Source organism: Zootoca vivipara, chromosome 13, assembly GCF_963506605.1.
Source record: "Zootoca vivipara chromosome 13, rZooViv1.1, whole genome shotgun sequence".
Taxonomy (NCBI): domain Eukaryota; kingdom Metazoa; phylum Chordata; class Lepidosauria; order Squamata; family Lacertidae; genus Zootoca; species Zootoca vivipara.
This window is the reverse complement of record NC_083288.1, coordinates 16,895,185-16,907,985: the sequence shown is the minus strand read 5'-3', so window position 1 is coordinate 16,907,985 and position 12,801 is coordinate 16,895,185. Positions and strand designations below refer to the sequence as shown.

Genomic DNA, 12,801 nt, shown 5'->3' with positions numbered 1-12,801 from the left:
TGCTTTCAGAGCTTTTCTTGAATCACGGCCACTAGTTAATCCATATATCCTTCTTGCTATCCCATGACTTTTGCATTATCCATCTATGCTTAAAATTACAGTACCAACATTCTAGCACTGAACACATCACTTTGTGGACTGTGTCACTGCTGCAAACCCTTCGGTGCCATGTTAAGACATATTTATTTGCCCAGGTCTTAAGTTAGTTTTACTGCCTCTGCTTGCTTTACAGCAGGAAAGGAGGAACTTTTTGGGATGGAGGGCCACATTATCCCAGTGAAAAGCTGTCAGAGGCCACATTTCAATAGTGGGTAAAGCCAGACCTATACATAATCATACATCACTGACACTCTCACACAGATTAAATTCTACTTCCTGTGGAAAGACACATACGTTAAATTCTTAGTAACTGCACTCAGGTTACGTCTTCCCTTTTCTCCAAAGACTTTTAAAAAACCAATCTCGTAAGAATGAAAGCTTTCCTTTTACCTGTCAAAAAGGTTCAGTGATTCCAGAAGAATACAATGTAAATATACAGCTGAACAGCAAACCTTGCCTTACAGCTATTCAAAGTCTCAAACTTCAACATGAAATTGCATCCCAAGAATTGCATGTAAACAATTGCAAAATGTATGGAGAACTTTTTGCATATTAGCAAAGTGCAAACTCAAGTCTTCATGTAGCTAGTTTCTTATTTCCTACAGCAGATCTCCTTGCACAGGAAGGAGTTGCAATTTCACATCTTGTGAAGTAGGTTGTAAAGAAAGTCTCTCCCCTACCTCCCCATGCAATGGTACACTCTGCCTCTCTTTTTGGTTCCCTCTTCCCCTTTCTCCCCAGCTGAGCTGATTGCACAGATCAGCTCTTTAACATGAAACAGGTGATGAGGTTGGAAATGCAGCTCCCAGCTGAAGAAGTGATGGGTGAGAGGGGACAGAGAGGGCCAGATAAGTCCAATTGCAGGCCAAATCTGAACTGGAGACTCCCCTCCTCTGTGCTATAGTGTCATTTTGTTATGAAGGATGTGGGATATGATGTTTATACTACTGTATTGTTATTATTGTATACCACACTGGAATTTGTCAGGATAAAGTTCAGAATTTTTGAAAAATAAAATAGGTCACCTATCATGCTGTTGGCACTAGCTTCCTAATGAATAACAAATTCCATTCTCTCAGAGTCACTGACAAGGGTTTAGAACAGGGGTGTCAAACTCAAATTCATCGGGGGCCGCATCAGCAGTTTGGTCACCCTCAAAGGGCCGGTTGTGTCTGTAGGACTATGTGTCCACTCTTTATTATCATAAATTATTGTCACTGCATTCAATTATTACTGTTTTTTGTAATAATGTAAGCTCATTCCCGCCCCCACGTGGATCACATTCCTGCATCGTGGCGCGTGTGTGGGAGGGGATGTAAACGAGGGAAATTTGAACAAAAGGTGGGGATCGACGGCTTCCGGGGGGGGCTGCAACCCACCCCATGCTTTGGAGAGGGGCAGGAACATGTGGTGCAGCGCCAACTCCCTGCTTTGCTTTTGCATCCTCCCTCCTCAGCGCCAGAGTCCCTTCCCCTCGCGCTGAGGGAGGGCAGCGGATTTCCCGAGGAGGAAGGCGGCGGCAGCCCCAGCGGACGTGCATCTTTGCCTCAGAGCTGCTCTTCCCCCCACCCGCACTGTTGTCGTCTTCGCTGCCGCCTCTCCCTACCGGGACTGCAGGCAGAGGAGGCTTGAAAACCTCCCCCCCCCCAAAAAAAATTCCCCTCCCACCTACTCAAACCGCGAGGCGACTCCACCTGGAGCCCTACATCATGAGGGGCTGAGAGGAGGCAGCGGCAGAGCGGGAAGAGCAGGAACCCGTGCCGTCGCCGCCGCCTCCCTCCCGGCCGCCCCCCGGGGAGCAGCTCCGCCGGAACTGAGAAGCCAAAGGGCGGCTTGGGGGTGGGGGGCAGAGCAAAAGCCAGGCACCCTCCCGAGTGTCTATGAGGAGAAAACGGGGGAAGAGGGAAGAGAAACCCGGCTCCATCAAGAGAGCGGTTGTTGCGCTTCGCCTACTTCTCCCTCAGGCTCACTCCGTGTCCCTTTCGCCCGCTCGCTCGCCCACCTCCCGGATGCAGCCGAGGAGAGGAAGGGAAGCGGCGGGCGGCGGCTCCCCAGTGCCGCCTCACTCGCTCCCGGAGACAACAGCAAAGCCCGCCTGTCACAGGGGTCTTGATGGGCTACTTCAGAGTAACGACGCCACACCGCTCTGCATTTTATCTTTTATTTGGTGCTGCGTATTTACAGTGCTAAAGGCAGAGCTATTTACAGAGACACATCTTAACCGCTTGAGTCAGAACCTCCGAATGGCGTTTGGCGCGTCTTTCTCCAACATAACAACTTGGGGAGACCCAGCCTCTTCCCCCGACGCTTCCTGCGCAATTCCGGAGTTGGGGGGATCGGTCTACCCCCCTTGCTTCCCCCTTCCTGTCCCACCTGGGACGATGGCTCTGCTACCTTGCCTGAGCCTCGGACACCACTTCCTGCTTCCCCACTTGAGTCGGAACTCTCCCTGCTTTCCCCCGTGCTCGGGGATGGGCTGGACCTCAAGATGGGAGGGACTTCGCGATATCCCTTGTCCCTCACACCGCCAAAAAAAAATCCAGCGCTGCTCCGTCCCGGCACCAACTTTGCCGGCGGCGCCTGCAGGGCTTTCCTACCTCCTCGGTGGGCTTCCTCCTCCTCCTCCTCCTGCATCTCACTTCCCCGTCTGGCCGCTGTGCCACTGCCTCCCTCAGCCTCATTCGAAATTGAAATTCCCTGGCCAAGGCCGTCAGCGCGGCTCCAGCGCCCCGGCCTCCGCCTGCAGCCCCGTCCCCGGTTTTGACCCTTGGCCAATCGCAGGCTCCAGAACTACTGTTAGCAGCTACTGTCGGCGGCTACGCGGGCCACATGACGAGGTCTGGCGGGCCGGATTAGGCCCCCGGGCCTTGTGTTTGACACCCGTGGTTTAGAAGGATACTTTGAAAGGATGGACTAATTAGGATTAATACCTCCACAGGTATCAGCTCAGCCTCTTTCCTTGTGTCTCTTGCCTGCCACATTCAACAACTAAATTGCATTGAGGTTTCCAGATACATACAGCCCCTTGAAATATACTTTTCACTTGCAGATATACACAACCAGCTTTACAGAGTAGAAGGGCAAAGTAATGTGAACACCAGCAACTTACGCATTGCAATACGGCTTCTTCTCATAGCCCTTGTAGTTTTTCATGTTGAGAGTCATCTTGCAGACCTCGCAGTGGAAACATGCTTTATGCCAAAACTGGGAAAACATGAGAAACAAGTGTTAATGTAGAACGTTTTTAGTGGGCTACTTCTTCCTAGCTGGAAAATGTTATTCCCAGCAGTGGCTATTAGCCATGCCTCTAGAAATTACAATCAAGAAGACTCATTCTAGTATCCTGCAGTACTGTCGCCTCCAGAGCTTTCCAAACTTCAGGTAAAACACTTTTTGATATGCATCATTTCGCAACACAGTAACACAGTTTTACTAGCAAACCAGAGGTTAAACTAACCCCTTTCCTGTCCTGGGAGTGTTCGCGCAACACACCTACACACTGCAGCCGACATACTAACGTGTTGTGACACACAGTTTGGAAAGCTCTGGTCTGCTCCATTATGAAAGTCTGTTTAGACATATGCTTGACCAAAGAGCCTTTCAACAGCATTATTCAACCCAAAAACACACTGTGTTTAAAGTTTAAAGACAGGCTAGGGAAAACATTCCTTTGTATTCAGTCAATGACCTATTTGTTTTTCAACAAACAAGCATTAGCAGTTTATACAATGTGGTCAGCACTAACCAAAATTGTATTATATTGGCACATGGTGAGCCTTGGGAAATATTTCCAACTCATCACCTGACTGCGAGTTCTCTCCCCACCCTCCCCCAACAGGAAGTTGCCATAGTTGGCCTTAGCACAGAAATCTAATCCTGATACTCTGAGGAAGGTCTCCTTTCACAGTAACTCTGAAACCACGGTAGTAGGCTTTCCATATGGTCTTGAAAGATAGCTCATCATGCAAGATTGATGCTAAAGCAGCCTTGATTCCCAGATGCTCCTCTAAATGAAATATTTTATGTCTTATAATAAGCAGACTAGGAGAAAAGCTCCACACTGAGAACAGGTAACACAAAATTGTCAACCAGGAACTATTCTGATAACAAGTAGCACAGATTTCCACAACTACATGGTGAGCTAGAGCAGTGTTTCTCAACCTTTTTTGGGCCACGGCACACTTGTTCCGTGAAAAAAATCACGAGGCACACCACCATTAAAAAAGTTAAAAAATTTAACTCTGTGCCGCCCTATATTATAAATATGAACTGTAAGAAACACTTGCCAAATATTGCTTTCCGGCGGGCCAGTGTAGTTTATTGGCGGCCGCCAGGCACGTGACAATGCAAATCGCCTTTCTCGTCGTCGCACGTCGCGGCACACCAGCCAGCGTCTCGCAGCACACTAGTGTGCCGCGGAACAGCGGTTGAGAAACGCTGAGCTAGAGCTCCCTTATAGTCAAGCAGCATGCCAGCTTGACTACAAGATTCTGGATTTTGAGACCAAGAGCAGAGATGCCTCTACATTTTGAAAATCCATGCTAATTTCTCCCACTTTCCACAGCATGGAAGTGCAATTACTCACTTCTGTCAAACAAGCTAAGCAAACTATCAGAAAGTAAAAAATAAATAAATAAAATCCTTCCAGCAGCACCTTAGAGACCAACTAAGTTTGTCATTGGTATGAGCTTTCGTGTGCATACACACTTCTTCAGATACAATGAAACAGAAGTCACCAGATGCTTATATATAGTGAGAGGGTATTGCTCAGAAGGGTTGTGGGAAAGAGTGATTGACTACGTCAGACCAACACGGCTACCTACCTGTATCAGAAAGTCACTTATTTTATCTTAAACACATTCCAATTTCTACAAACCATTCTGGACAGTTCTGAAAGTTATTCAGCACTAACAGCTTTGGGGAAGGAAATATGTGGACCATTATGGGAAATAATGCACATGTTCAGGAGTGGCACATCAGCTAAATGATAAAAGGGGTGTAATTATTTTCAAAAATTCACATGCTCTGAGAAAATGTACAAGATCACAAGTATTTTGCAATATCCTTCCAAAACATATTTTGTGAATGTTTGTAGAATGTTTGCAGAAAAGTCAATGGTTCAGAAATGAAATTATTTTTAAAAACCCAGACTGGGATATTAAGAAGAAAAAAGTTGGAACATATTTCTAAAGGTGGAGAGCAAGAAGTTTGGTCAATAATGCCTCTCCATGCCCCCTTCTTAGTAGCATGAAAAATAGAGACATGTCCATAGCTATGTACAAGAAGGGGCTTCTAAGCCAACACACTGACTATCAATTCAAAAGTCTCACAGGGACTCCTTTTTTGCTTTACCTTTCAACTGCAAGAGCTAAAAAAAACTTGACGAACAAACTTCTGTAGAAACTACAGATACCATGCAAAGTGAAGTTTATATTTCATGATGTGATTGTACCTAGTTAAGTTGCTCTTTCCACAGGTTCTACCAGCTGACCTGTGCTTCCTTCATGTGCAAACTTTTCAGCTTTTCAAAGAAATATTATAATGAAGGAAATGCCAGAATTCTATTTAATGACCAAGATCTACAGCTAGGTTTGCTAGTCTTGTAAAACCAACATTTAGTGGTGGCTGCATTATATTGAAAATACTGTACTGGTGTGAATGTGAGAGTACCACACCCAATACTTAAACATGCCCACAACCTAGCATGAGATGACTCAGTATTTGAGCAAAGCAAGCCTGCCTCACTTTGATCACCCAGGGCAATAGATTTGCACCTTCACCTATGGCTGATGGCCAATTCCTCTTGCAGAAATGAATTTCTGTATTGTGCTCAACAGGCCCCTCTGGTTGCCAACAGGGAAAACTTGTTATTAACTCTTCCTGTTATGTAACCTCTAGCATTTTCCAATGCACATACTGTATATGAAACCTTAAGATTTTCAGACTCGTTTATGTTTACACATATTTAAAAATGCATTAGCAATAGAGAGCAAGGGTCACTGCATTCCTGGAATGCCTGCCAAGTTTTGTACCCCAGACTGGCAGACTTTTAGTATAAGTAAATAGTTTAAGATTTGACAAAATCAGCTATACCCATTTTTTGTAGTCTATTGCAACAATTCAGACTTTGGGCAATAACAAGTCTTTCATTACCAAAAGGATGCAGGGTTGCAGAGAGCCTTAAATAACTTTTCTAAACCACAGCATTTCCACCTTCAGTATGTATGCAGACTTCAGGCTGTCTAAAAACTGCATCTCAAGCACATAACCAAGGAGCATGCAACTCAAATACTGCCCCAAGACAAAAAGCTACCCAACATTAGCATTCTGTCAAGTATGTACTCATAGTTTGCAATCATGTACAAGCTTATCCCTTGGCTTAAACTTTACCTTAAACATAAAATAGAAAACTATGTAGTGTGGAGCCGTGCTCACATGTTACTTCAGCTTAACAGGGATGCTTTAAATCCTCAACAGCTTCTGTCTGCATATAAAGTTGAAAATTCAACCACCACCCCTAGTCACAGAGGAGGCAAATGCTTGACGAAATACAGCTAGTCAGCATTAAAATGTTCCTCTCACCCTCACCTTTTTGAAACTTGGAAATTATACCCAAAATTAAGTCATCAAGATCACAGAATACTTGTGTGGAATACCAGTAAGTTGAATTTACTTGAGACAATATCTGGAAAGTTGATATGACAGCGGTCTGCACACTAAGGAAAACCAGTAAACTTAAGACAAATCTACATTTCAACATCACCTGCCATTTGGATCCATATATGGTTACAGTGGTACCTCGCTAGATGAATGCCCTGCTAGACGAATTTTCCGCTAGACGAATGGGTTTTGCGATCAGAGGTTGCCTCGCAAGACGAATTCGTTTTGTGAAAAATTCGTCTAGTGAATCACAGTTTCCCATAGGAATGCATTGAAATTCAATTACTGCGTTCCTATAGGCAAAAAAAATATTCAATGCATTCCTATGGGATTCGCAAGACGAATTTTTCGCAAATCAAATTGACTCACAGAACGAATTAAATTCGTCTTGCGAGGCACCACTGTATATGGAAGTTAACTGTAACTCTTCAGAAATGCTGTCTCCTTAACAGCAGTCTGACACTCATCTTATGTGCAATGCAACTCCTATGACCTACTGCTTTGAAATTAGAACACACGGATATATGCCTTGAGTTCTGATGCTGACCAAGGGAGCCAGTGTGCCAGTTTCTGCATTTGCTGAAGCACAGAGATCTAAAATAGTAGTTCTGAATTTACGTGTTCAGGCTCAATTCCACACCAGTTCTATCAGCATTTTGTCAAAGCCGTGCAAATCCCCACTATGAGGTAAACACTACCGAACAGTGGGCAGTGATGTATGTGGGGGGATAAAATCTCTTCTTTTGTGAAGGTGGGAGTTTCTTTCCTCCTCTTATTTCCCCATAAACATTCTTCTCTGAAACACTGGCTCAATTATTATTATCAGCAAGCACTAGTACAACTTGCTCTGAATGAAAACTAGACCAGTGTCTATTCTGCATGTCAAATTATACCCCTTCATTGCATTCAATAAAAGGGTTTTTTGCTTTCTATTGTTCACACCAGGAACCTCAGCAGGAACCTCAGCAACACACATTTGGATTAATAGACACTCCTCTACCACATCAGAACACAAATATCTAATCAGTAGCTTTAGCTTGTGGAAATATTATCTTCTCTTTCCAAAAGAGGCACAATGTGTGGAGCTGGAAAACTCCAAATACCTCACTAAGGCACCTAGGAATATGAAACTTTTAAAAGTCCAGAATGTGTATGGAGGTGAGGGAGGGACAACATAATCCCGATGAAGCTGTAAAACAAACCATGTGCTGCACATTTGGAAATATACAAGATGCACATAGCATAGCACCTATAACCCAGGACTTCTGATTCCTTCTCTCCCTTTTAAAAACCCCTTCTTCTCAAAACATCCATCTTTAAGGCTGTAGGAATATTTTGCATCACCCAATCTGCATTTTGTATTAATCTAGTTACAATTTTTTTTTAATAGGACAGTCAGCAGGCTTATTTCTTTCAACCTATGCCTGCAGCATTCTTTGATAAAGCAGGGAGTGGAGGTTATTTTTTCTTTAAACAGAGAAAAAAGGAATGCAGGTGATAGAAACTCTCTTCTGCATTTAATTTACTATCCTGACACACACACCCTTTAAGGTCTGATACCAGAGAACATGGCTTGGCAAAAAACACCTGGGTTCAGAGGCTATAAGGAGGTAAGTGGTGCACTTTTGTGAGAATTCAAGTTTCCCTTATTCACATGCCCCTTTTGCTTTAAATATCCAAACCAGATTAGGATTTAAATGAATCTAGTTTGAAGTGTATTAAAAGGTTTATACTGACAGACTACTGCAAAGTGATGATGGGATATGCCAGGGGTCGGCAACCCGCAGCTCCGGAGCCGCATGTGGCTCTTTTACACCTTTGCCGCGGCTCCGGAGCGGATACAAGGGGAGGAGGCGCCCGCGCCATGCGGCGCCTGAGCCATGCAGCGGCAGCCGGCAGACACTCGCGCAGTGCCCACCGCTGCCGGAGCACACAGCTGTGGCGGCACGCTGTGCGCCTGCGCCCCGCACAGCGCCCGCCAGAGTCCACAACCCCGCTGTGTGCGTGCGCTGTGCAAAAAGGACGCAAGGTGACGTAAGCAGCCTGGGGAGCGTGGTCGGCCCCCTCCCTGCATCAGCCCCTCCCTGCCGCATTTCTGCAGCCAATAGGCTCACGGGGGGCGGGGCGGAGTTATTTATTTTTATAAACGGGCGCGCTTCTTCCTGCCCAGCAGAAAAGGCTTGCGGGCTCGGAGCGCCTGTTTGCTGCTGCTGCCTGCCTGTGGCCTTCTGCCGGCCTGGTCAGGAGATTGAGGTAGATGTATTAATGGGTTGATTCAATATGAGGAAATTGTATAAGTTCACTTGATGGGAGCAACACACATGAAACCATACAGGTGTCGTAATAAGGGAGTCAGAGTTTTGCCCATTCCCAGTAATCAAGGCAGCCCAAACTCATAAGGCAGCGGTTGCTGGTGCCCATTCCCAGTAATCAAGGCAGCCCAAATTCATAAGGCAGCGGTTGAAGGTGACGTCTTACAGCCCTGATGTGCAGACCCTGAGCACTGAGGTTCAGGAGCAAAAGTCCCATTAACCAGGTAAATGTTTTAAATGTCACAATGGTTTTGCGGCTCCCAGTTTATTTTTTTTCTTCGGAAACGGGTCCAAGTGGCTCTTTTTGTCTTAAAGGTTGCAGGCCCCTGGGATATGCCTACCACAGAGCTGTAGCTACAGGATGGGCGGGCTGGCTAGTCACATTTTTTTGCCCAGGGTGAAGGCTCCAGAGGGGCACCACTGAGGCTCCCAGCCTGTATGTGTGCCAAACTGGGTCTTTGACCTGGCTGAAATAAAGCCTAGTTTTGCCCCTACCTACCACTCTGAAGAAAAAATGGATGCAGTTACACAGCTAAGTTCACTTTAGACAGGAAACAAGGAATGGGGGGGAGGAAGTTGAATTTCTTCAATTTGGAGTGATGTGATTGAGATATTTACATTTTTTTAAGTCTTACAAAATTTTGTTGGAGAAATAATTAGTGTAACTAAGACTAATTACACTTATTAAGAACTACTAATTATTCTGGTATTGTCAATCATTCTCAAAACTAAATCTGATCTCTCTTCAATCTTGGAATATGGCATAAAAGATTTAAAAACTTAAACCAACACAAACAGCAGCAGCAAAAAGGAGTAAGTCTGCCCTTTAAATAAATCTATAAAACCAATTCTAAGTTTTTTAACTCTGAAACACTGCTGAACAATCCATCTGGAGGGAGGAGGCAAGGGAACAGAATCTAAATGTAAAGCAGATGATAGCTTGTTATGTCCCTTTTCATTTTGTCTGTTGAGACACCCAGCTGTGTTTGTAACTGTGGAAAATAAAAAGCACTGGAAGTTCTTTTTGTTACTGGCTTTATCAGAAACTAGTTTGAGAACACTGGGGGGGGGGGAGTTGAGGTGATGTGGCACTTACACTGCTTCTTAAAATGGGGTTCACACAAGCAGCTGAGAACAGCTCAGAAATTCCTGTCTTTTCACCTTAGCAGTCAAAACTAGAATAACTGGAATACCTCCACCACCACATTCAGTTGTTCCATAGATATTTTTTTTAATGGAGAAATTGAGAAGGTGCTTTTCTCCAATATTGTCATACAACCACCTCTTCTTGGACAGAAGACTTGTTAGAAATGCTATAAGCTATAGCTTGCTTATTTCCCAATCTAATTCACCATCAAATTAGGAAAAAGGAAAACAAGGGAAAAGACTGGGGAAAGCTAGACTGCAGATTTGTTTAGGTTACCTCAATGTTCACACCCTTCAGCTAAAGGGGAAGATTGTACCGGTAGTATTTGAGGGAGAGGGCTTGGGAAGTACTGTACTGTACTAACAGTCACTACTGATAGGGAGGAAAGTGTTCTAAGAGAGTGCCAGATGAATGATCTAAGAACGCATCTCCTTTGGTGATTTGCTGTGTTGACAGCACATGTTCTTTGCCTTTTCCCATATGTGTCCCCTAAAGCCAGATTCTTTCTCAAAAGGCACACTGTTGTGATTCAAGCTATCTACTGGTATCCAAATATCCAGTGTTTTATTCCATTGTTTTAGGAAATGGAGCTGTCAAACCTACCAAGACCAGGAGTGAGACTACTTACTTCAGGCATCCCCAAACTTCGGCCCTCCAGATGTTTTGGACTACAATTCCCATCATCCCTGACCACTGGCCCTGATAGCTAGGGATCATGGGAGTTGTAGGCCAAAACATCTGGAGGGCCGCAGTTTGGGGATGCCTGACTTACTTGCTCTCTTGTGTACACACATACACTCTCACACACATACCTAATCACTCCCAAACTATATCTTAACCACCATATCTGACCAAATCTCTGCATTCCTCAAGATATTTCAAGCTTTGTCTACGACCAGCAAAGGGGGGGGGGAGGATCTGCTGCCACAGATCACAGCCCTCCTTAAACATTCCCCATACCGCCTCCCTGCAAAGCTGCATTCCATTACTACTGCGCACCCCATGGCATAAAACATTTGAATTTTAGCAGCTGCTAAAACCAGGCTGCTCCTCATCACACCTTGCAGGCAATACACCACACTTTCAAATACCTTTTATATCCTCCTCAACACCTTTCAAATTTGCCTCCTTGTCATTACTAGCACCCTCTGGGCATCTACAGAAAACCTCCTCCAATTCACCAGCCAAGAAACTCATTCTCGGGATGGGTGGGGAGGAGGGAAGAGAAGGGGATCTGATCCCTAAGCCAGGGGAAAATCCCTGCACTCGTTCCTTTCAGTGAACAACCTGTTATTGCCACCTTCCTGGGTTGGGTGTGTGTGTGTGTGCGTGCATTACGGTACATACATACAGTACATATACTGTATACACACATACCCCCTTTCCTCCAGGCTCTCTGCTTATCTACCATGCCCTTTGGCCTACACTCCAATCACCAACCCTCCACCCGCCAAATAGCAACTCTTCCCCCCCCACCTTCTCCCTTTTTATTCAGCCCCTTAGTCTCCCATTCCCAACCCCTCTGACCCCCCCCTCCGCTCTAGCCATTCATAAACCGCCCCCCTTCCTTTTGCGGCTTACACCCTCCTCCCGCCCCCCCCCCAAGACCATACACTCTCCCCTCCCACCAATTCCTCACTTCGGGGACTGCCCACTCGACCGTCTTCCCCAAGAGACCTCTACACTCACTGGCATACACCTACAGGCTCCACGCGACCCACCACACCCCTAGAGCCCACCCTCCCCCTCTCTTTTTTTGCTGGGGTCGTTTCCCCTCTTCCACCTCACCCACCTCTCCCACCCTCCCTGTTTCCACACGGCTCCTGTTCTCCCCTTCCCCAGCTCAGCTTGAGACACGCCCCAAGAGCCTGATTTCAACCCCCCAAGTCCGCCCCACAAACGCAAGTGTGTGTGGGGGGGAGGAAACCCACAACCCCAGTTCAGTTTGCCCTTAGCCCCTCCGCTTATTCGCAGCCCCGCCCGCTCAACGGTCGCCGCCGCCGCCGCCCTCTCCTCACCCGGCAGCAGCACCCACCTTGTCGAGGCAGTTCACCTTCTCGGTCGGGTACACGATCTTGCCGCAGCGGGCACAGCTGGGGTTCATGGCGGCCGAGGCAAGGAGGAGGAAAGCGTGTGTGTGTGTGTGGAGGGAGGGGAGAGAAATGCCTGCGCGTGTGAGGAAGGGGAGGAGGGAGGGAACCAAGAAAAAAAAAATAGGGTGAGGGGAAAGAGACCCCAGCGGAAGGCAGCGGTGGGAGTTGGCCCCGGCTGCCTGGAAAACTGCGCCCGTGGCGAGGCTTGTAACGCAGAAGCGAGCGGGAGGAGGAAGAGGAAGAGGGCGTGAGGGAAAAAGAGAGAGAGAGAGAGAGAGAGGAAGGAAAGAAGCCGCCTCGGCAACGGCTGGAAACGACTGAGGGGAGGGGCGCGGCCAGCCAGCCCAGTCAGTCAGTCGCTCCCTCACGCGCCTCCGCCTTCGTCGCGCGCGCGCGCGCCAGCCAACCGTGGGGGGGGGGGCGAGGGAATGGCGCGCGGGGTTGCGGCGCGTGCGTGCGTGCGTGAGTGGCCTGAAGCAACGGCCAGACT

At 46.7% G+C, this 12,801-nt stretch overlaps 1 protein-coding gene across 1 annotated transcript in view; it reads right to left on the bottom strand.

The window, feature by feature from the left end:
• Window positions 1-12,642, bottom strand: part of LASP1 (LIM and SH3 protein 1) — a 54,979-nt gene extending 42,337 nt beyond the window's left edge. Inside the window, exons 1-2 of the mRNA XM_035134739.2 lie at window positions 12,254-12,642; window positions 3,209-3,303 (exon numbers count right to left, since the gene is read on the bottom strand). Coding sequence (XP_034990630.1) covers window positions 3,209-3,303; window positions 12,254-12,322 — 164 coding nt within the window. The 5' untranslated portion in view covers window positions 12,323-12,642. The remainder of the gene's footprint in view (window positions 1-3,208; window positions 3,304-12,253) is intronic.
• Between the last annotated feature and the right edge of the window lie 159 nt (window positions 12,643-12,801).